The sequence below is a fragment of the Abrus precatorius genome, unplaced genomic scaffold, assembly GCF_003935025.1.
Source record: "Abrus precatorius isolate BTA unplaced genomic scaffold, Abrus_2018 Scaffold4, whole genome shotgun sequence".
Classification (NCBI taxonomy): Eukaryota; Viridiplantae; Streptophyta; class Magnoliopsida; order Fabales; family Fabaceae; genus Abrus; species Abrus precatorius.
Window position 1 is genome coordinate 19,519,567 of NW_020874384.1, and position 23,730 is coordinate 19,543,296.

The 23,730-nt window shown below is 34.2% G+C and overlaps 4 protein-coding genes across 14 annotated transcripts; 2 read left to right on the forward strand and 2 right to left on the reverse strand.

Moving 5' to 3' along the window:
- Positions 1-432: 432 nt before the first annotated feature.
- Positions 433-2,299, forward strand: LOC113864670 (protein BRASSINAZOLE-RESISTANT 1). 2 transcript variants are annotated; one of them, XM_027498658.1, is made up of 3 exons: positions 433-801; positions 1,315-1,635; positions 1,711-2,274. In XM_027498658.1, exons 1-3 carry the CDS (start codon positions 562-564, stop codon positions 2,059-2,061), a joined length of 912 nt encoding a protein of 303 aa, XP_027354459.1. In that variant the 5' UTR covers positions 433-561; the 3' UTR covers positions 2,062-2,274. The 2 variants fall into 2 exon arrangements, with proteins under 2 accessions (XP_027354459.1, XP_027354458.1); XM_027498657.1 differs by having other exon boundaries at positions 1,315-2,299.
- Positions 2,300-3,602: 1,303 nt separating this feature from the next.
- On the reverse strand, positions 3,603-7,124 carry LOC113864669 (DNA-3-methyladenine glycosylase 1). The gene is made up of 4 exons (XM_027498656.1): positions 6,532-7,124; positions 4,511-4,652; positions 4,265-4,406; positions 3,603-4,187 (listed from the first exon to the last, which is right to left on the reverse strand). Exons 1-4 carry the CDS (start codon positions 6,914-6,916, stop codon positions 3,843-3,845), a joined length of 1,014 nt encoding a protein of 337 aa, XP_027354457.1. The 5' UTR covers positions 6,917-7,124; the 3' UTR covers positions 3,603-3,842.
- A 1,520-nt stretch (positions 7,125-8,644) lies between these two features.
- Positions 8,645-14,982, forward strand: LOC113864668 (lysophospholipid acyltransferase LPEAT1). 5 transcript variants are annotated; one of them, XR_003504898.1, is made up of 9 exons: positions 8,645-9,401; positions 10,117-10,233; positions 10,349-10,386; positions 10,658-10,722; positions 11,401-11,469; positions 12,238-12,371; positions 12,896-13,036; positions 14,275-14,477; positions 14,712-14,875. XR_003504898.1 is itself a non-coding variant. In XM_027498655.1 (9 exons), the coding sequence occupies exons 1-9, from the start codon at positions 8,916-8,918 to the stop codon at positions 14,729-14,731; spliced, it is 1,134 nt and encodes a 377-aa protein (XP_027354456.1). In that variant the 5' UTR covers positions 8,645-8,915; the 3' UTR covers positions 14,732-14,982. The 5 variants fall into 5 exon arrangements, 4 of the variants coding, with proteins under 4 accessions (XP_027354456.1, XP_027354455.1, XP_027354453.1 ...); XM_027498655.1 differs by having other exon boundaries at positions 14,275-14,338; positions 14,712-14,982; XM_027498654.1 differs by having other exon boundaries at positions 10,114-10,233; positions 14,275-14,338; positions 14,712-14,974.
- Positions 14,983-14,993: 11 nt separating this feature from the next.
- LOC113864667 (J domain-containing protein required for chloroplast accumulation response 1) lies at positions 14,994-21,446 on the reverse strand. Of its 6 annotated transcripts, none has more exons than XM_027498646.1 (9): positions 20,789-21,443; positions 18,844-19,637; positions 18,404-18,726; positions 18,149-18,251; positions 17,709-17,773; positions 17,560-17,622; positions 17,393-17,470; positions 16,988-17,164; positions 14,994-16,642 (listed from the first exon to the last, which is right to left on the reverse strand). In XM_027498646.1, exons 1-9 carry the CDS (start codon positions 21,241-21,243, stop codon positions 16,601-16,603), a joined length of 2,100 nt encoding a protein of 699 aa, XP_027354447.1. In that variant the 5' UTR covers positions 21,244-21,443; the 3' UTR covers positions 14,994-16,600. The 6 variants fall into 6 exon arrangements, 5 of the variants coding, with proteins under 5 accessions (XP_027354447.1, XP_027354448.1, XP_027354451.1 ...); XM_027498647.1 differs by having other exon boundaries at positions 14,994-16,091; positions 20,789-21,442; XM_027498648.1 differs by having other exon boundaries at positions 15,753-15,866.
- Positions 21,447-23,730: the final 2,284 nt, after the last annotated feature.

The following is a 23,730-nucleotide window of genomic DNA, read 5'->3' on the forward strand; positions in this document are numbered from 1 at the left end:
GTGTATTCAATCTGTCTGGAACGGAGTAACTAAGCTTTGGAGCTTCAAAGTTTGACCCATTAAAGTTTAAAAGATGAACTGGAAAAAGAAAAAGCTCCAACACAAACAAAAGGCAAAGGCAAAAGCGTTTTGGCATATTCCCACCCTCGAAAATCGAAGCTCAATGAATCCAGCGCGAGCCGAGCCAAGCCAAGCCGGTACGTGGGCCCCACCGCCACTAATAATTAGGTTATCAGAAGGCACTCCACATGTTATGCAAGGCCTCGGCGCGGCAAATCCCACCTCGCTTTTATTCACTTGCGTCTCCATCAATCCCGCCGTTCATCTTTTAACGGCGCTGATGATAGGCTGCCCCACGCGATTCAGTGAGGCCTCACGCAGGATATAATAACCCCTGAACTGGCTTGAATGATTGATCTGTTGTTAAACGGAGAGAGTGTTATAGAAGTAAGAAGTAGAACATCCAGCGAGGAAGCGCATTCATTCCTCGTGAGGCCATTGGTGCTGTGTTCGTCTGGGTTTTAATCAGCTGCAACGCGGCCCAGGGGAGGACGACTGAGGATGACTTCGGACGGAGCAACGTCGGCGGCCACGAATCGGAGGAAGCCGTCGTGGAGGGAGAGGGAGAACAACCGGAGGAGAGAGAGGCGGAGAAGAGCCATAGCAGCGAAGATTTACTCTGGCCTTAGGGCTCAGGGTAACTACAATTTGCCCAAACACTGTGACAACAACGAGGTCTTGAAGGCTCTCTGCGCTGAAGCTGGTTGGACCGTCGAAGACGACGGCACCACATATCGCAAGGTACCTTCTAAGTCTATCACACTTCAATGTTCTTGGAGATCTCGTTTTCCGATTTTGTATCTCGCAATTTTGTTCGCGATTCGATTCAAATCTCTTTAATTGCCTAATGCACTTCGGATCAAACTGGTTTCTATTTTCGAAATTTTCTTGTTCGAACGAATCTATGCTTGAGAGAGAGAAGAATCGAGAATCTGTTGTTATTTAGTCAATTAGTAGCTATCTAAGTATGTAACATCGATTCATTTCCTATGCAATGAAACTTTCTAGTTTCTAACAATTAAGCGTCTTTGGTAATGGTATGTGGTTTTAAGTGCTGTAATAATTGAACAAAATTGCCTCATTGCCTTTATTTCATTTAAGGCGCGTAGTCAACCAGTATTTCAATGGTTAATTAATAATTTTTTTAGTTTTAATTTTTTTAACATTTAATTCAGGATTAATTAGCATTTTTGATGTATGATATACTATCTACTAATCTGTTTTGGGACATGATGTTGTTTGTTTGTGAAATAGGGATGCAGGGCACCACCACCAGGTGATGGTGTAGGCACTTCTAACAGAAACACTCCTTTTTCTTCACAAAATCCAAGTCCTCTTTCGTCATCATTTCCGAGTCCAATTCCATCCTACCAAGTAAGCCCTTCGTCCTCCTCTTTCCCCAGCCCTTCTCGTTTGGATGCCATTGCCAACAACCCATCAAACCTCATTCCCTACATTCGTAACGTGTTCCCTGCGTCTCTCCCTCCTCTGAGGATATCAAACAGCGCCCCTGTCACCCCACCTCTCTCCTCGCCAACTTCCAGAAATCCTAAACCAATTCCCACATGGGACTCAATTGCCAAAGCATCTATGGCATCCTTCAACCACAATCACCATCACAATCACAACTACAACCACAACCACAACCACCCTTTCTTTGCAGCTTCTGCCCCTGCTAGCCCAACACACCGCCACCTTTATACCCCACCCACTATTCCCGAATGTGATGAGTCTGACACCTCCACTGTTGAGTCTGGCCAGTGGCTCAACTTCCAAGCATTTGCACCTTCTGCTTCTGCTCTGCCAATCTCTCCCACTTTGAACTTCATCAAACCTGTGAGTAAGCAGCTCAACCTCCCCGGGGATAACAGAATCCAAGAGATGAGAAGTTCAGAGGCTGAGTTTGGGGTGCAGGTGAAGCCTTGGGTTGGGGAGAGGATTCATGAAGTGGGATTGGATGATTTGGAGCTCACGCTTGGAAGTGGGAAGACGCCTAGTTAGGAAGCTAGCAAAATTGCTACTCCATGCGGGCGGGTCATGTCAGAGTGAGACCCCAACGTTGTTGGTTCAATTTCGGGTGTCGAAAAACAAAGTTAACAGTTACTAAATCGTTCACCTCTCTTGGCGCAAGTAGCTGTGATCGGCAAGTATTCAGATGTCATGGCCATTTTATGTTAATTATATCCAAAACTCTTCATTTATTCACCTTTTTTTTAACATCTCAATTTGCTTCCTATTTTAAACATCTAAACAAATAGAATAAGAATTGTTTTTTTTTTCCCTTCAATTCACTGCTTTTTCGATGCGGTTTCTTCTCTCTATCCAAAGAAGATACACCTACAGTCTACGGAGGGGAAGAGATCCTGGTGTCTACATATAAACGGCCTACCGCAATGCCGATGCTAACTAGACCAATTTAAATGTTCAGAAATTTTTGTTTAGCAAAACAATGCAATCGGATTCTGTCTTCATTGATGGATTCCTGTCTGACCGAGAAATTTTATTCTTATGACTTTTTTACAACTACGAGAGATGTTTGGAGAGAAAAAAAGGAAAGTATAAGATAAAATAAATAATATGATAACAAAATAAACAAGATAATTATAAAAGGTATGCATAGTAATAATGTAAATCTAATTTTAGTTGTCAGAATCACAAAGCCCAACTAAATATAATTTTAGCTATGATTAAGGCAGGTCAATCTTCTGAGTTATTTCGTATGTATTGTGGAGATTTGAAAAATAATAATATTTTGACACTCCTTTTTAAGATGTAAAATGGGTGAAGAATTAAAAAAAAAAGGGTAAAAAAGAAAGAAAGATAGAAATAAGGGTCAGATGATATATCATGTCAAATTTAGTAAAATTATAGTTTTAATAACATTATTATTAAAAATAAATTTTATTAATTTAATCATTATTTCTTGTAATATTATCACGAAACCCAACAATAGCTATTTACTTATATTTAAATAAAATATTATTTATTAAAATATAGTGAGAAAATAGAGTATTAATTAAAATTTAAAACAAAAAAAATTCTTTGCAAATTTGATATATTTTATAATAATCTTAAATTAAACTATTGAATTGGTAAATTTTCTTTTGATAAAAAAAAAGTTATTCAACGTATGGTTTTATTCTAACACTGGAAAGAACGAGAGGATAGAAAGTAAATTTAAGTAAAATAAATGTAAAATTACAAGAATTGATATGAAAATTTATCCATTAGAAGGCCTTTTTTGAGTTTTTTAAAATTATTTTCTCATAACAATTCATTTTAAGATGAAATCTGCCTGTGAGAGTATGGAGAAGCTAGAAAATTTCCGTGGGAAAAACCGTGATGAGCAAAGGGCAAGGCAAGGGACCCAAACGTTAGACAACCTATGCAAAAGGCCTCTTGAGACTGGAGAGACTGACGGTTCTCCCTTCTTAACAAATGGATTGTGAACTTACTATAGTAGTTTTCTAAAAAAGCTGAAGAACATATAATAGAGTGGGACATGGAACCAATGCTTTATCAATTATACAGGGAAGCATGATTAAGTTGGATATTTGTTACAGAACAGAGAAACAGAGCCGAACAATAACTTATCAACAAGTATATTAAAAGAAACATGCACCTTCACGTGGGAATACCAAAGAACAAGATGATACATATTATTTTCTGGTTAGGTTAGGTGACATACAAACAAATTAAGAAAGAATGAAATAAAATTACATAGCATACAATAATAAGAAAAGTAACACTATCGACCCCACGTCTTGGAACGTCTTCTCCAATTAAACGACCTTCAGTAATTGAATTTGTGTCAACTCCGTGGTTTCATTTTGTACCTTCTCATCATTAATCTCAGTTTTCAATTCGTTTTTGGTTGTCACATTGCATTCCTGGTACCTGTAGCATGTTAATAGGTGGTCATTAACGAGCCCTGCTACCTGCATGAACGAATAAACTACAGTCGGTCCCACACATTGGAATCCTCTGCGCATCATGTCCTTGCTAATGAGTTCCGCTTTTGGGGTCTTCACAGGTACTTGACGTCCGTATCTAAATTCATTTCTTATTGGTTTCCGGTTAACAAATCTCCAGCAGTAATTGCTGAATGAACCGAACTCCTGCTTGATCTGTAAAAGGATAAATCAATGGCCATTCTAATATCTTTGCTTAAAACACATGCATGCAGCATTAACTTTGGAGTTACCTTGAGTAGTTGTTTAGCATTTTCCACAATGGCACGGAGCTTTGGTTCTGACAACAATGAGTTGCCTTTTATTTTCAGTGTTAGCAACTTCTTTTCAGTAAACTGTGCAAGTGATGATGGTTCAAAATTTTCAAAAAGCTTCCTATCACAGATTTCAAATAGTAAGAGTCAGATAACACGTATTCATGTAAAGTGTCATGGTTTAAAAATTTGGTAGATCTATAGATCAATACTCGATAGACATGCCTGAAAATATCTCTCTGTTTAAGAATTGCTGGCCAACTGTGTTCTGCTAATGCTTGTGAAAAGACTAGAAGCTCAAATAACTTTCTATCATCGTCAACTGGAACACCCCACTCTTCATCGTGGAAAGCAATATAGAGAGGGTCTGCTTAGAATAAAATAACGTTTATTGTTAAGGTAATCTGTCGGTGGGGTTTATATGCACCCTCTAGTTAAATCTAAGTGGAAGCATCCTTTGCCAAAAATGAAGTTCCCCATCCCCTATTACAGTATTGGAAATTTGAATCTATCACAAAAGTAGATACAAACACGAAATCAAAAGCTAAAATGACATTTAAAATAAAAGAGGCAAAGAGGAAAATCAACTAGAAAGCAAAACCAAATTATGTACTCTAGTGTACGTTTAAGAGTAGAATTTTCGAAGAAAAGGATTCAAATATAATGCATTAAATTTATATCAATCTATTGTTTTATTTCTTTTATAAAAAAAATCGAATAAAAAACATTTGTTTTTAAAAATAAATAATTTGTTCTCTCTACCATCTACTCGAAAATCCAATCCTTTAGATGCCTTTCAATGCGACCCCTTTGTGGGGGCAACCTGCCTCAGATTTTTTAGCTACGAAGAAAGCACATATATGGGAAGTGAATAGACCAGAAGAATGCAAGTCCATATCTCACCGCCTTCATTAACTTGATTCATAAAGGTGGGGTATTAGGCTACAAAGCTGAAGGCAACTCTTTGATGAAACACCACCATAATCTCACTTAATGTCCATACTTAAACGGATACTTGTCATGGCAGGCCCTTCTCTATTATTAGGGCTCAATTTATGATGCGACGTGTAGAAGGCGCAGCACTATGATTGTAATCATTCAAATATTGGTAATTAGTTTAATCCAATTCATCATGCATCTCTAGAGGAAAAAAAAAAACCAAGGTATTTCGAATTTTTCAATATTATTTTTGGTACACTGTAAATAAATAACCGATCACACTTACAAAACAAAACACATTTTCGACCATAATCACCATCAGTAGCGAAGAACACAGATAGTATGCAATCCTGTTTCTTCATAAATATGGTACTATGGTATCAGCGGTCAAACATTTACAATTACATATATATATATATATATATATATATACAGATCGATTAAATATCGATAATAGTCGGTAAATATTTGTTCTGTTTCAGAAATAATTGTCACACAAAGTTTTGCATAAAAGATTAAAATATCATTAAATAACTTTAACTTAAAAATATAATTCTTTCACTTTAAATTAAACTAAAGATAACGATATATTTTTAAAAATTAAGATTCTCTTTTTTAAGTATATGTAATTTAATGAAACAATCTTTTAAAATAAAAGCCATTTAATTTTAATTACTTAAAATTAACTTTGAAGACTCACGTTAACAAAAATACTTTTTTAAGGAATAAATAATTAAAAAAAGCTAACTTCTAAATTCAATATCAGAGAAAAACTCTTCAAACTTACATGTATTACCATCACATTAAACTTTAAAATATTTTTATTATCAAATTAGTTCTTCAAAATTTTCATATATAATTCTCAAAGAGTGTAGTAGCTTAGTTTCTCAGAGATTTAATTTATCATTAAATTTGATTTTGTTAATCAATTAAGTTTAAAAGATTTTATTACTTAATTTTTCATAAGTACTACTATAACGATATTTTAACTTTAAGAAATAAATTTAATGACAAAATTTAAATCCAAAATTTTATTTTAAGGAAACTAAGAACGTACAAATGATAATATATTTGAAATAAAAAATAAGAGCTTTTTAATAATCATTTTAATATAAAAATACTATTTTACTATAATTTAAAATTGGATATCGGTACAGATAAAAACAACTTAAAATTATAAAAACAAGGGGGATTGATACTCTTTATGTCACGTTACTCGGTGAATCTATAACTCCTCGCTGTGTGTGTGTTATACGAATGGTTTTCCCCGTGAAAAATGAAAAAGTATCTGGATACTTGACACTTACCAGAATTTGGAGTGATCCATTCGCATCTCTTGGGCGGTGCCGTGGTCTTGAAAGGCGTGTTCAAGGTAGCTACATCCATGGCATCGGGCACAACCCTTACGGGCTTAAACCCGTTACGCTTCACGCTTCTCCTACTTGCAGTTCCGGAGTTTACCTTTTTGCCAGACGAATCCAAGGAACAAGTGCTGTCTAAAGACACGTTACTTTGCACAACGGAGTCAGGAATTTGCGGTGCCTCTTTTCTCGTGCGCTGCGGATTCTTCATGTTCTCCTTCTCGCGTTTCGGCTCTTCAGAAACAGCGACTCTGTTTCCGGCGGGTTTCAAAATGGCTCGCGGTTCAGAAGCGGGTTTAGCGTAAGAGCGAAGCTTAGTGGCGACGGGCATTTTGGTGTTTATTTATTTTGAAAATCTTGGAATGATAGGTGGAAGTGAAGTGAAGTGGGAAATTCTAGAGGGGGAGATAAGTAATGAAATATGGGAAGGGTTAGCTTAGCTTAGGCGAAGGGTCACACTCACACTTGTTCGGTAACGTTAAGAATTGGGTGTGGTGTGGGCATTGGCCTGTGTTTCGTTTGTTGTTTGGATGGTTGCTTACCGTTAAGAAAAAGAATCCTAAGTCTCCTCACCAAAAGGCCACGTATTCGCGTTCGGTAGACATTACCCAACGGCTATGTTATGTGACCACTCACTACCATTCAGCGCCTATATTACAACATCGCTCAACATGGCCCGGCCCGGCCCAAAATCAACCTTTCACCCCCAAACCTTTAGACTTGTTTTCCTCAAGCAGGCCCTTCGGCCTTGTTTTCTTTCTTGGGCTGTTTTCAGCCTTATTAAGAATTTTAAAAAAATGAATTTTTCTGTTCAATATCCTAAATGTATTTGTATATATAGCACATCAGATTAAAAAATTAATATATAATTTAACCTTTACGAGGAAATGCTCCAAATAATTATTCATTCAATTACACCCACGTCGTTATCATTTTTAACCTTTGTGCTTAGACACGTATAAAATATTTTTTGGATTCCCCCCTTAAACTGTAAATATCTGACTTGGAGTTCACTTTCTATCAGTAAAATCTATTACCGTAGTTAACTAGTTATTTATTTAGATCAGCTGGCTTTGTACTCTTTTTTGTTTTTTCTCTCAGCCATTGTCCACTGTTAAACCTGTAAATTTTGTTTTTTTTTTTTTTGTTTTGTTTTTCCAAACAGACCCTACATGATACAAAGCCGATCAAATTCCCAGTTTAAACCATTCGAATTTCTGTATTTTTTTTTCTTTATCATTAATCAGTGACATTTTTAATGTATTGCCAGATTTTATTGAACTAACATATTTTTTAAAATAAAAATCCAAGATATTTTATTTTTAAATTAATAAAATTTTAAAAGATATATATTAATATTGTTAACAATACATATTTTATTATATTAAAGAGAGATTTTTTTAAAATACATTATAAAAAATAAAAAATTCAATACAGAAAATAAATTCATAAAATATTTTTGTTTAAATAATTTAAAAAAATTTTAAAATAAAGATTCACATGTTTTGATAACCTTTTACTTTGCTAAACAGTGTTACTTTAATTTAAAGTGAAGACTGTAAGATATATTTTATTGAATAGATTATATAAAATTAATCTATTTAATTAAAAATGACAGTATTACCTTTTATTATTTTGAGTTAAATTTGATAGGTCTAAAACAGATAAATTTTATATTCTTATGCCCCTCCATCGGTGAATAATTGGCTATTTGTTTATATGTTTTTTTTTTCCTCAAGTCTTATAACTTTTCTTTTTTTGCTCATATTATAACTTTTCTTTTAAAATAATAATATTTAAAACAAGTTTTATTTCTATTTTAAAAACAAATTTTTAATTTAAAAAATAAAATATAATATACTTTAAAGTTTTAATTTTTAAATAAACAAAATTAACTGTATTTTTATAATTGAGAAAGTTTAATATTTTTTTATACGTAAAATAATCGTTATAAATAATAAAATTCGTGATTTAATTAAAAAAATATTAACCACCTTAAACTAGAATACCCTTTAAATTTACGTAGCAATAACCTCCTAGATATATCCCGAAGATTATATTTTGTTTTGAATGAAGAAAATGTTCAAACGTTTCATCAAAACAATAATAATAATCCCACCAGAGTGAGGATCGCGTGAGCATTATTTGCCAGATCCGCATAAACAAAAGCACGCACGCAAGCAAGCATTTCGTGTTCCTTATCTCTCTCTGCGTGTCGCTGCATTTCCCTCTCTCTCTCTTACCAAAACCCTAAATCTACCCTTTCTTATATGTATATGGAAGAGAAAGAGTAATCAGAAACAGCAATCAATCGCAGCATCGATTCAACTATGGAGTCAGAACTTAAAGACCTGAATTCGAAACCGCCGAAATCAAATGGCAATAGCAATAGCATTCGGGATGATCGTCCTCTGCTGAAGTCGGAGTCGCTCTTCTCCGACAGCGCGGTGGAACTCCAAGACCTCGAGAAGAAATTCGCCGCGTATGTTAGGCGCGACGTGTACGGAACTATGGGTCGCGGAGAGTTGCCTACAAAGGAGAAGCTCTTGCTCGGTTTCGCTTTAGTTACTCTTCTCCCTATTAGAGTCCTTCTCGCTGTCACCATCTTGCTCTTCTATTACTTCATTTGTAGGGTTTGTACACTCTTCTCTGCGCCTAATCGTGAGGACGAGCAAGAAGATTACGCTCACATGGGTGGCTGGAGGAGAACCGTTATTGTTGCCTGTGGGAGAGCTCTCTCTAGAGCCATGCTCTTCATTTTCGGCTTTTATTGGATCCCCGAATCCCGCCATGCTGTTCTCAACTCTACCTCTCAGGTATCACTTTTGTTACCTGCTTTATTACTTCATTGTTTTTCAGTGTTTTGCCTTATTCTGTTTCACAGTTTGTCGACACTGAAATCCATCTGTTTGTTATGCGATTCCTTCGAATCAATGCACAGCCATAACGTAAAATTTAGCTTATCGTTATGCTAAGAGAGTGATCTGTTGCTATGGTTTCCTCCTAATAAATATGCCTAATTAATTAAAAGAGGAATTTATTGACTGAAAAAGTCAGAGCTATTTAATGCTTCAAAGTTATACGGAGGATAGATATGATTTTTTTTTTCGCTAAACTTTATCTTTGAGGTGTTTCTGGTTGTTTACTGCATTCTAAATGGCAAGATGATTACTGCTTAATGAAAATTGTATTGGTTTTGAAATGGCAATGCTGTATTGTTTCTGGAGAGATTAGTCTTATGTTTTCTTTCTTTTTGTCTTTGAAGAAACAAAAGAATATTGCTTGTCGTTTAGTTTAGGATAGCAGTTTTTCAGATATTATTAATAGATGTCATTTACTCACGCATTGTATTTCTCGTTTCAGTTATAAAAAGTAACAAGATAATCAGCACATGCCTAATATTGGAAAGTGATGTTAATTCACTATTGAAACTGAAACAAATATTTTGTTATTTTTTCTTTCTTAAATGTTCTTTCTTGGCATTTGATTTTAGTTCCAGCTAATTTTTTTTGTCTGCTTCAATTTAAGAAGGAAGACAAGCATCAGCCTGAAGAGTTGGGAAGACCTGGTGTCATAATATCTAATCATGTGTCATACTTGGATATTTTATATCACATGTCATCCTCGTTCCCAAGTTTTGTTGCTAAGGTTTGTTATGTTACAATTTTTATTCTTTATGGCGATGAATGTATCTTGTACATATGTTTGTTACTGACATTTTTTTTCAAAATTTTTATTTAAATCTTGGATTTCATCGATGAAGAGATCAGTGGCTAAACTTCCTCTTGTTGGTCTCATCAGGTCTGTTGGTTTGAATTGGTTCATTATGGATTATTGCTAACTTAGATCTTATTGCTTTTTTTTTTTTATTTCTTTAGATCTTGAGGTGTTCTGCTCTTTATTCTTTTCTCAAATTTTAATTCAAAATTGACGTTTATATGATTGTTAATTAACATAAAGTTCAAGAAATAAGAATGCTGCATTTTATATGATTCAATATGTATTATCTTTTCATTCTATGGAATTATTCAAAATCTGGTGCTTATATATTTTTGTATGTTTATCATGACAGCAAGTGCCTTGGTTGTGTCTATGTTCAGCGGGAATCAAAGTCATCGGACTTCAAGGGTGTTTCAGGTGTATATATTTTTGGTTTATGTGCCATTGTTATAATTATGAAAATGTGTGCAATTTAAACAAAGTAAAGGAATGTAAAATCCCTTGTTTCACTCCTCATCCTGTGCTTTGTCTGGTTCTTCTCTTCACATTTTTAATGGCACACTGCATTATGTCTTTTGCATCTTGAATTTTTAAATTTTCTACGGTATAGATGTACCTCCTAATTGTTTTATTGTAAGGTATAAATTAGATCAGCCAATATAAAACTCTATCTAGTCTACATTCCATTTATAAAAAGAGAATGCCCAATCATTGCTGGTAATTAAGGAATTTGACTTATAGTAAAAGTTTCATTCAGTCTGTTTGGTGGCATCACATGTAATATTAACATTCCAAATTCTTTGCATTGACAAATGACAATGGATCAAAAGTAGGTAATCTTCATTTTTCTTAATCTGAATGAATTTCTCCTTTGGCTTCTAAATATACCCACACTATTTGTTGCTGTCTGAAGGTGCCCCAACAGTCATTCTGTTATATATTTTCATGTGTATTAGTTTGTCAAAGTGGGATTTAATTGCCCTGTTTAATATAAATTAGAAGAGTGTAGTAACTGGTGATGCTAACCAATCTTTGCTCTAGGACATGAAGATTGATAAAATCTCTAGTGATGCTAATCTGTGAACCTTCTTGCAGCTGTTGTTACTGAAAGAATTCGAGAAGCTCATCAGAATAAGTCTGCTCCATTCATGATGTTATTTCCAGGTTATCATCCTATTGATTTTTTTTGGGGGTGGGGGGAGGAGAGGAGGGTGATCAAATTCATCCTTTTAACTAATTGGGGTTGAGTTCTCAATGCTGTTCTACAATAATATATATATGCCTTAGGAAAGATTTGGTATCCTGTTGTCTCCAATATATACAACCTCTAATTTAATCTCAAGAAGAGGAAGTTATAGTTAGTCAGCAATTATTTGAATTTTCAAAATTTTTTAATTCCTCCCCCTTCTCTTTCTCTATTGTGTTAAGAGAAAGGTGAATTGATTGTGTAAGGATGTGAGCATGTAAAATTATTGATGTAGATTTTTCTACTTTTATTTGCAACATGTATTTATTGTAAAATTAATTTGATGATTAAGTTGGTGCTTTTCTTTACCTTATTTATCCTATTTAATTAATGAATACTGCATCTGTGTTTTCATCCTCAAGAAGATGTTTATGTTTTTGACTAACTATCTTCTCTTTAAAAATCCCTTTTCAGCCTAAAGATTCATATGTTAAGTTCCTTTCTTTGTAATTTCACCTGTCATATTTCTTTATCTTCAAGTATCACTCTATACCATTAAGTTCTTCATGTTTATTAACTTAATTTGCCACTAGCATGTGAATTATTTGTGGCACTGGCATTGGTCATATTATTATATTTGTTGTATCTGTCATTTAATTATTAAGAGTGATTTGGAGTATCTAAGTTATTAATGTGTATCCATGTTCTTATAATCATTTAATTTAATAATATTGGGTATTATACAGAAGGTACAACCACAAATGGAGACTTCCTCCTTCCGTTCAAGACTGGTGGTTTTTTGGCAAAGGCACCAGTACTTCCTGTGATTTTAAGATATCATTACCAGAGATTTAGCCCCGCCTGGGATTCCATATCTGGGGTGAGTACTTCAATAGTAATAAAGTTTTATGCTTTTCACAAAATTCTGATAATAGAAGCTACCCTAATGCCCAATATCTAAGCTGCTCTATTCTGATAACTGCTATATTTGAACCTAGAGTTGTACCTTAGGTGTGAACAGTCACTTGTTTTTTAAACTTTGTTCGGAATTGATGTTTGAAATTATGAGAAAGCATTTGGAACTCTTTACACTTTACACACTCACTTTTTTTTGTTGTCAACTACACACTCACTTAACTTCATACTCAAACAGTCGGTAGTACAGCTGAAAAGTTGCTCAAAAACATTTGCTTTCCACTTGTGTGAAGTGTGAAAGGTTGTAGTTTGTTTTAGGTAAATGTAGAACTGCTTTTGTGCTTCAAATGATTCTGAGCTAATCATCTACAAGAAACAAATTGTTTGTGCTGTTAATAATTTTTTTGCAATTTAATTAGGAGAAATTTCCATCGATCTTAGGAGCATTTGTTTTTATTCTCAATTTAAGTTTTGCATTTACGTTTGCAGGTGCGACATGTGATATTTCTCCTCTGTCAGTTTGTAAATTATATGGAGGTTGTTCAATTTCCTGTTTACTATCCCTCACAGCAGGAGATGGATGACCCCAAACTATATGCTAATAATGTTAGAAGGCTAATGGCTACTGAGGTATTTATACTGGTTTCTCGGTGGAAATAGATTTGATGTTGTAGGGTTATTAAATGGTTAAGAAGGATATATATATAGGTGTTCACCTATTCTATAGCTAGAGACAGACTTATGCGTGTGTGTATAAATTGACACTTTATAACGTTACCTAGTTACACCACTCAATAATTCTTTAAAGAAACTTATTTTGGGCAATCTATCTGTTGACAATTTTTGTCGGTTCTTTTTGCATTCAAAATTTTGCAAAGGGTACATGATAATGTACTTGTTGGTATTCTTTTTGTGTGAAAAGTATATTGTAAATTAATTTTGTAATGTTTTGTTGCAGTAGAAAATATTTTGGATTTTATGTTTACTTTTTTTCCCATGATATAGATAATGTGAGCTATCAATTCAACTGTGGATTTAAGGTGTTTTTTTTTTTTTTTGAGAAAATGTTAGAATATTAAGACTTCTTGTTTTAGGAGTTTTGTGATGTTAACCTAGATGGTTCACTAGTGACACTTTTGCTAGTTGTACCACACACTAGAAATTAGATTGGTGGTATAAATAGGTGTTTGTGGTTTGTATTTAATTCACAGTACACAATTTCTCTCAAACCCGGTTTCAATGGAAAGTATATCATTGGATTGAAAAGTGTCATTTTGATCATTCGTTTAATGAGTCTTAATTTACGTTTGGTTCAGCTAATTTAGAGAAATAGTCGTTTATTTTAGCCAACTTCTGGAAGAGATTAAAAAAAAAAATTATTTCTCAAAAAAATATTGCCCAACATGTACTTTTACTAATCAAATATAGAAAATTATCAACTTGTCTGTTTGTGTGCACACACATGCATACACATAATCCATTTCTGTTTTGCTGAACAAACTTATACAAATTCTTAAATGGCAATTGATTAAGTATAATATTTAATTTTATTCCTTTAGTTTTCATTTTCATCTAGCGAGGCAAAATGGGTTATTATACTATTAAATCTTGCACTCTTTTTTCATTTTCAAGTGCTGTTTGGCGAATGTCAAAAGTTTCATTCCTTGGTTTGCATTCTTTATTTCAATTGTATGCCTGAATATCCCAATTCACTTGCCTCCATGTTGATTATTCCCTCATATTTGTTAATGCAGTCGTTTGTTGTAGGCTTGTAGCAAAGGGATTGACATTTGTCATACTGTTTAAATATCACGGTACAACTGCTGTGGATACAAGCTTATTTTGTCTATTGTATGTTCTGCTTGCAGGGTAATTTGATACTTTCCGATATTGGACTAGCCGAAAAACGAATATATCATGCTGCTCTCAATGGTAATAATAGCCTGCCTAGTGTTTTGCATCAGAAAGACGATTGATAATTTCATGGCCCCGGTGTCAAATGATATGTAGTTTCAGTCGAGTTTTCAGTTTTGAACTTGGTATTTGATTATGAATGGAGAGCTTGCGTGAGGTTTGTTTATAGCTAATACATTCACCTAAACATCTGAATGATACTTGTGTAATTTTCTTGTAAATAACGTGACGGATAATATGTTTAATTGCTGGTGAACTATATTGAGGCACACAATTCCAAGAGTTATTAGTGTTCTCGTTCGTTCACGTTTTGATTGTGATAAATGCCCTAACTAATTTGAAGAAGGCCATGTAACTTTAGATCTGAATCTTCTGTTTCGTGTTCCTGCAGGTTTGTTTTCCCAATGCTAATTCTTCGGATTCGTGGTCTGTATATTCCTTGTATGGTTCCATTATTTATCAGGAAAGAAAAAGAAATCAATATAGAAAATTCTGTGCAGAACAAGTATTATATTTGAAAATGTAATTATCTGATAAGTTAACTGCCTCTGGAGCATTAATGCGATTTCTGAGCGAGCAGAGGTTCGATGTATCTATGTTTTTGGTCAAACTTGTAGGATTGATAGGATCCTCTTCAATACAGGGTGTTCTAAAATATCATTATTTCCTATTCTTTTTATTTATTTAATGTTTTTTGCATTAGGTAGAACAAGCTCAGGCGAGATTTTTTTTTTTTTTTTGGGGTTCTTATGAGGGACCGAAGCCCCTAACGAGCAGCAACGTCCTTTAAAAGGAATTGCTCAATATTATCTAACAATGGGCTATTACATTCAGGCTGCATTTGTTAACAGTCACGAATTAAATTGGGACAAAACTGCAATTTTGTAGGGATTCAGATGCACGCTGTAAAAACGTTGAGTTAGTTGAATCTGTGTACTAGTTAATTTGAATATGCAAGTGACAATCTTGATTATGAAAATAAACGTGTACATCGGTTTTGATTTGAGCCTTGGCATTTTAATTTAGACTTTGCATGATCTGAGTGTGTAAATAAGAAATTTATGACCCATTAATGAATAAATTAAGATTAGGTTTAACTCATTGATTGAAAAAATCACATTGGGTTATTTATTTATTGAACACGAGGTATATGATATACTGTGTATACATTAGTTTTCTTATTTGTAAATCTTAATGAGCTTTTAATTTTGATTGCATGTAATAAGATTTTATTGCTGTTATATACGCTTTACTAGGAACTTACAACAATAATGAGCAATTTATCTAGCAACGGTCCCAAACAAGTAAAAGACAAAACCATTAAGGGGCAGTGCATATCGCCCAAGTTCTACCCCGTACGTTTCTGTGCGGGCTTTGTTACCCACACTAAAGAAAACCACGATTTAACAAAGCGGAGCGTTGAAGTGCGTATTTAACAATTTGTATCATTACGAACAGTGTATAGAAATCACAAATATACAGAAATTAACGAGAGAAAGCTGATACGGGCAGATTATATAGCCTGGGGTCAGTTGCCTTGCATTACCTGTAAATATACATTTATCATGCAGAAGACGTATCAATAAGAAAAACTAAACTAATGTGTTGAGGGGGGAAAAGATACTGGTGGATGCATAGCAGAAAAGAAAATTACACATTTGAAGACTCGGATCATTTATATTATATTACAAATTGTATCAATGATAACTTCTTAATAATGGTATTGACAAAATTAGAGTACACCAAATATATTGAATTGTGTCCATGCTTCCTGCATTGTAAAACATGGTCATCTAATTCAGTTTTTGTTAAAAAAAAAAAGTATGCATGAAAATACACCTGTCAATCATGATAAGACATATTAATCATTTACTACATTTGAATGACTTCCTAAGAATTGACCACAGTCACAGTGCACATGTTATCAAATAAATATTTATTAGCATGACTTTGTCTTCAGCACAGCCATTATTAATAATCTACTATATTTTGTGCTAATATGTATGTGCCTCTCATTTTGAGGACATAATACGGTTTGATGGTTAGCAATGGAGTAGAAAGATTTCAGTAAGTAGGAGGAAAATAATCATGAGTTGCTTTTCTCTCTGCACTGCAAAATATTAAGCGCTATAACTTGGGTTACAAGCTAGGGAAGAAGAATGCTGAAAATAGAACATAAATCTAGAATGTCATTAGCTAAGCTGGTTTCTTCTGCACGTCTCAAGATTCAAGAATTGAATGCACTATCCATTTGGTATTAGGTAACTTGAATGATCCTAATCAATTGCATCCGAAATTTGGCCTCATACCAAATCTGCCAGACTGTATACAAAAGAACCGATTATTTTATGATAGAAAAATAGTCTTTGCAATTAGAGTTCAGGATTATGTTTGTTGCTTGTGTTCTTAAGATGACCTATTATACCAAAGAGGGAAAAAAAATTGTTATTTTCTTTCCAACTGCAAATTGACTTGGCACACAGGAGCTTTTGGATAAAAATCATCCAGCAAAAAGCTCATATCAGTACTTCAAAGTTAAAAATAAATGTTAAGACAAGGAATGTGTATGAACACTTTTAAGGAAGGTTTTAGACATAGCCCACGAAAGAGAGAGAGAGAGAGAGAGATAGAATGGCTGCAAAGCTAATCAGTTACCACAAACGTTACCTGTAAAATGTCAAAAACTTTTTCTGCAATGTATTTTTGCTGTGAAGCGGCACCCTTTTGCTGCAACTTATCTGGATGCAGACACAGTAAAGCTCTTTGATATGCCCTTTTCACCGCATTCCCTTCAATTATATCAACAAGAGGCACAGGCTTCCAGCCACACTCCGGCCAAAGTACCTTTATGCATGATCAATGTCATTTTGATAACAGCAAGAACTAGGCATAGAACCATGGACCTTCAAAGCACTAACCTCTAACTATGATTTCAAATCATAAAATGCTTTATCTTTGTTGACAAACAAGAACAATAAATTTCAATCAAGTAGGATAAGAATGGGAAGGAATAAAGGATATATATATATATATATATATATAATTTTTTTTTTTTATATTTTTTTTCCTTACGTATTGTAATGTTGATAGCAGGGAGCGTATGTTTCCTTCCTTTCCTTTAGACCACTGTTGTATCTTATTGTCAATGACCTACATTGTATGCAGAGGTATATATACTTAATTTCGTTGTTCTATAAAATTGAAACAAACGAAGCATGTTTAGGTTAGTTGCAAATTACTTGGATTTCTTGAGTTTCTTGGTTTTGTAAGATCTCGCCCTCATCTTGGGCTATTACTCGTATCTGCAAAACCCAAGTCAGGAGCTTATCAATGAAAGGCACATAAAAGGCACAAATTTAACACCTACAATAGGAACTTAATGGGATACCATGAAATTCCCATGGAAGAACTCGTCTTTATCTCCAACAACAGCAAACGATATATCAGGAATTGCTGGTAACAAAATCAAGTTGTTCCATCACATAATTTTAATCATCAAGTATTTACACCAAATCATATACAGAGTTTCGAAGTTAATCAATGAGAAAGCATAAAATTTTTACACTATCAATAAAGTGAAGAGAACTTAAAGACTGAATTAACAGATAACTAAGAACAGTGCATGTGCATGTAATGAATGACCACATAAGAATTTTAAATAGAATCTGCCTCCAATTATATATCTTATTTTTAGATGATGTAGGCCACATACATAAAATTTTTAAAGTTTTGCTATATTCTTTTTACTATGTTACAAATAAAGAAGAGTATATTCGAAAATCAAATCTCAACAAATGGAATATTGAAATTTGGATAACTAAGTTGTACCTGACATTGAGTTATCGTCTTGATGTGACAAATTATTAGCAAAGGTATTGGTAGTCTCTGTGGCAGAGTTGTCCTTTTTGGATTGTTCATGATTACCTTCCACCTGGGAGAATAGAAAGAAATCTTAAACACCTAGACTGGTGGGAAACTAGAATAACATGAGATTTCTCACTAAAGCATACTCAAACTATCTACATCCTTCTAATAATGTGAGTTTTCTCTTCTAGTATCTTCTTCAGCTGTGACAACACTTACTTCAATCTTTGTCCTTAAAGCATCTCTCTGCTTGTGTATAGAACCCAGAAGTTGAGATTTGAAATCAACTTTGGGCTTTGTTACAGCTTCTTGGTTGAAAATTCGAACGAATTCTTTGACCTTTCCTTTAACTCGACCTTTCCCCATATTCTCACCTGAGTTTAATGAACCCTCGGAAGAAGCTTTGCTATGTCCTACATCTCTCAATAAAACTTTTTCTTCTTGTTTCTTAGGATTCACGGCAACATCAAAAATAGCAGATAACTTTTTTGTGGTTTTGATCTTGTTTTCTTCATTCTCCCTTATAATCACCTCATCACAATCTGACATACGAAATGAAGAACAGCATCAAGGGGTGGTAAGGTAGTAATATGTGTGTGTACATAAATACATATGTAGAGAGAGAGAGAGAGAGAACAAAATGCTGAAGATGGCTTCACCTTGTTTCTCATCATCTTCTTTCAGCAGAGAATGTAGCTGTTTGGGCTGAAGCTTCTGAGTTTGGTTTGCTGTTACAGTTTTTCCAGAGAAGCCGATCTCGGTTTTAGAATGAGTACTTGATTCTACTGCTCCATCGTCACACGAGGTAGAACTACCAGGAACTTCTTTAGTAACAGTTTTAGGACTGCTCGATGTATCTGATTGAGCTTTGGCAGAAAGTATTTGTTCCACAATTTGATGCGAATCGGCCCCTTTTTTAGTAGCTGTGGAAGTAGTTGACACATCTTGTTTTCTATTAATCAGCAAAGAAGAACCCTTGTTTGCTATAGGATTCTGTGGGGTAATCTCATTGATCTTCCATTCCTTAGCGCTTGAGCATCTCTCAAGTTTAACCTTCTCTTTTGTCCTTGAGGCTCTCTCTGTCCTAAAAGGCATCACCAACGGTACCCCTTTGCTTGCCCATTTGTATATTGAGAAATGGAACTCGCAATTAGTGGTACTACGTGAAACTTCACTAATAGATATCTGTTGTTTCATATTGCTTCCTGTGTCTGCTTGATCTGATATGCTCATGTTCGAAGATTCCTGTGAAAGAAGACTTTGTCGGAAATGTGGGTTTAAATCATTTTTCAACTCCTTGCACTGGGTTGAAAATCTAGATAGATGAGAATCTGAAGAGCCTAATCCATTTGAACCAGCAATACCATCGTCGATGTTGTCGAGAGGGTTCCTACTCCTAGTTGGGGAACCAAATGTTGGAAGGTCCACCCCATTTGTCAATTTGGCTGGAAGGCTGCTCAGTTGAAAGTGGTAGGAGTAAGTATCAGAGTTGAATTGAAGACGAAACAAGAACAAATCATTAAAGCATTGCTTTGAAATTCGAAGTAAAAAAACATGAACTTCTCACGTTACTGGGGTTAGTAGATAGTTCACATTGCTACACATGATAAGAAGTTATTAATAAGGAAAGAGGCACTACGTTGTAGTATTTATTTATAACTGAAAAGTCAAATAGCATACATATTTTATCAACGACCCTTTGTGTTTATTTTTTTATTTAAACATTACAATAGATGGATGTGCTTCTGAAATGCCCATGTGAAGTATGAACTGCTGATATTGAAGATTATATTATTGTACAACACCATAAACCCTTTTCCTTCCCTGTATAGAGTACATTTTTTCTGGAACAAATTGTCAAAATTAAAAAATATAAAATTTAAGCGGATAATTGACAAGTTGAAAAAAAATAATACTAGACTACTTATATTTGATCAATAAAGAAAGTTATTTAAATAATTTAACTTAGACTAAAACTTGCTAACAAATTTTTTTTCTTTTTGCTAAATTAAATGAAGGATCTTCCTGTTTGTGATTTTGTTTTTCAATTCTTTTTTTTTAAAATATGATTTAAAAATTATAACAATTATATTTTTAATAAATAAAAACTATAAAATAATGGTAATACTTTTTTACAATAACTTTTTTAAAAAATATAAATAAGTTATAAGATCGCACAAACGGATATTTATCAAACAATTATAAAATAAATATTAAATTAAAATAAAGTATGCAACATATGATAAAAGTTATTAAAAACGAGGCCAGATCTCCTCCAAATAGAAATGTACTGTCGGGTGTAGTAAATCAACTTATTAAACATTGATTTATAGAACATGCAACTATATAACATGCACACTGTGAAATTGCATGTTACGAAACTTCGTAGGCTGAATAAATTATACATTGTATTAAATATTGCACAGCTTTATAATTGGGGATATTAACTTAAAAAAAAATTAATGAGAGAGATTTTTTTAATTATTTTTAATGTATTAATAGATATAAAAAGAGTTGTCTAAAAAGGCAAAACCAAACTCCCCCTCATTCTTAGTGCTGTAAGCCTGTAATCGAAAAAGAGAAGTGAGTTGCATAAGGTGAAACCTGAATGGTACTGGGAAACCAACGGGATCAGCAGCAGGAGGCAGAGGACGTGCAGGACTCAACACTCTCGCCGTGAAAGACTCCCCCACGCGCTTCTTCGGCGTCGAACATACGCTCGGTGACTCCTCCCCTCCGAATATGTCATAAAAAAAGTCATTGCTCTTGTTTGGGAAACGCCTTCTGTTTCCATTATCCTCCCCAAATACTGGTTTCTCACACCAACCACTTTCCCCTTCCTCTCCTCTCAACTCCTCCAACTCACTCACACTCTGCCGCGTTTCATTTACCGAAGACCGCCGTGGCGGCCCCCCGAAGACGTCCGTGAAATCAACGTCCCAATTTCTCTGCGGCGTGCTCGGATTCGTCGACGACGCCCTCTCTATTAGGGACTTATTATTATTATAATTATACCCTAAAAGAACGCTCTCTCGTTGAGAATAATAAAATCTCTCCATTCTATAATAATAATAAGAGAAATTCACAACTCAAAGCTGGCGCCAAATTGTTGAAGTGAAGAGCACAGAAACAGCGAGGAAGAGGAAGTGGAAGAGGACAATGTTTAGCCATTGGCAGGGAAATCTAATAGCGATTGCCAAGCCACAAATTACGAGTGAATGTGGATAGGCTGCGAAATTTTCAAAAGGATAAATTGGAAGTATTGATGGTGATAACCAACGCGCCATGCTCCATGTTTTGGATTTGGCATAATATTTTTTGTGATACTAATTAAATCCCCCGTCTATACTATGATGACTAGTCTCGAGACACCACAGCCTCTCGTTGTTTCCTCTTTTTCTTGGAGAATCGCGTTTTCGCCAAATAAAACAAGACAATTAAAAATGATTATAAGCATAAAGAGTTTTAGAATTGGCACCAATGAAAAGATTTTTAATATTCAAGATTTTTCAGAAAAGGAAACGAGCAAATACCCGTTACTTCCTCCTAGTAGCTGTCACGTGGTTCCAATTAGGCATGAAGATAAGAAAAAACTGGAAGATGCTGACGCGCTGCGCTGCAAGTGGCTATCCTCACTCTTATTTGGATGTTTCCTCGTTTGCTTATTGATTCGGCATTGAATGAGAAACATCCCGATATGGAAAAGGAAATGACATACCTAATTAATCGTTGCGGTTTTGTCAACAAAAGAATTAAAAAACTTTGTGGAACCATTTGGCGCTTTTCTGAAATTACATTTTCTTGCATGGTCTGGTCTCGCCGGTACAAACGAATTTCAAGGAAGTGTGAGTAGTTTTGCAACATGCATCTAGTTTATTTGTTGAATTCATATTTACTAAATTTTTAAAGTAAATCCAAACACACGAATGAGAATTCATATCTACTGGCAAATACTAAGCCACCAAAATATTAATGTCAGGTTAAGCAAGTACCTATATGCTAGAGCCAATTGTAATTAACTAAATGCCTTAATAAGTTCTTAAAATTGCATTTTCAGGCTCGGCTCATTTTAATCCCTCCTCTGTCAATTTCAATTGAAAACCAACGTTAGTGTCGAATGCACTACTACAGTCAATTACCATCTAAATTAGACAATGAAGAGTTTGCTCGGCTAACGTTTTGTGTTGGGTCTGCAATGGCAAATACACGTCACTTGGTGCTAACATATGTAAGGGATGTCATAACCGAGCAATTTAGAAGTAAGTAAAGAGTATCGTAAGTGATGATACTTGGCAGTGGGGACTACGTTGAACAGAGATAGTAACTAAAGGGTCTAAATTGCAAACATAAGTAAAGCTATATGTATAATGAATTCATCCTGAAAATGCAGGGTAGGCTTTGGAAAAAGGTAAAATGAAGGAAAACTACGATGCCCGGTGGCCCCTACCAATCTCTTATCTTCGTAAAAACCAAACAAAGTAAAGCTACGGCTAATGTAGTTACTATATTTCACCTATTATACTTTCAAGCACAGTACGTGCCAGCATTTGACAAATTACATCAATCTCGAGAGGCCCTTATTCCACTCACTGGTTTGTTTAGAGATATGTCATTCAGCCATTAACCATTTATCACAAACGAATACCAAAATCAAGGATTATCTCAGTACTTACTTGATCATGTTTTTTTTTTTTTAAACCCTGGCTGGGTCAATGGGTCAAATAACTCATTGGGCTCCTAATAACTAGCATGCAATGAATTTGGGCCAACCTTTTCCTCACCCTAATTTTTTATTTTGAGTTGACTCTTCTCTTCTATCCCTTACTTGCAATAGGTAAGGCAGGATACTTATCCATTAAATAAGTATGATTTTAAGTATAAGCAATTATTTGTAAAAGTTTTGCAAGTGTGAGCGTGGCAAGTATAATTATACTACTCAATCTTACTAACACTGGCATAATATTTATTTTGTTTTCAATTTGAATATAATTTTTTGAATTAGATTAAAGATTCTTATCTGTAATACTTCATAATGAAAAATGGATAATTTTGAATTATATTTTACGTAAGATACATATCTTATTTTTAATTAACGTTTTTTATTAATATTAATGAGTACAGTAATACCTGTCTAAAGCTCTCCATTTTAATTTGAATAAAAAGCAAGTATAAAATGAGTGATGTAATAGTTGTCTAAACCTTTCCATTTTTCATCGCTAACCGGAGACAAGTTTGAAAGTTGACATTATTTTTCTACGTACAAAATAATGCAGAAGCAGGACCCGCTGCAGAATTGACATGCACCACCGCCATCCGATCCATTTTCAAACATTAATGTTGCCAACGATGCAAGTTGACATTGAAACCAATCAAATTTAGACTTGTTTTCAACTTTTTTCTATTTTAGAAAAAAAGAGATGAGAGAAGACTTTTTTCAAAGCCATGTTCAAATCAATAATAAAAAAAGAGTGAACGATGAGGCTTTTTAAAAAAAAAAAATTATAGAAATATAATTTTTTTGGTTAAATTACAAAAATATAATATTT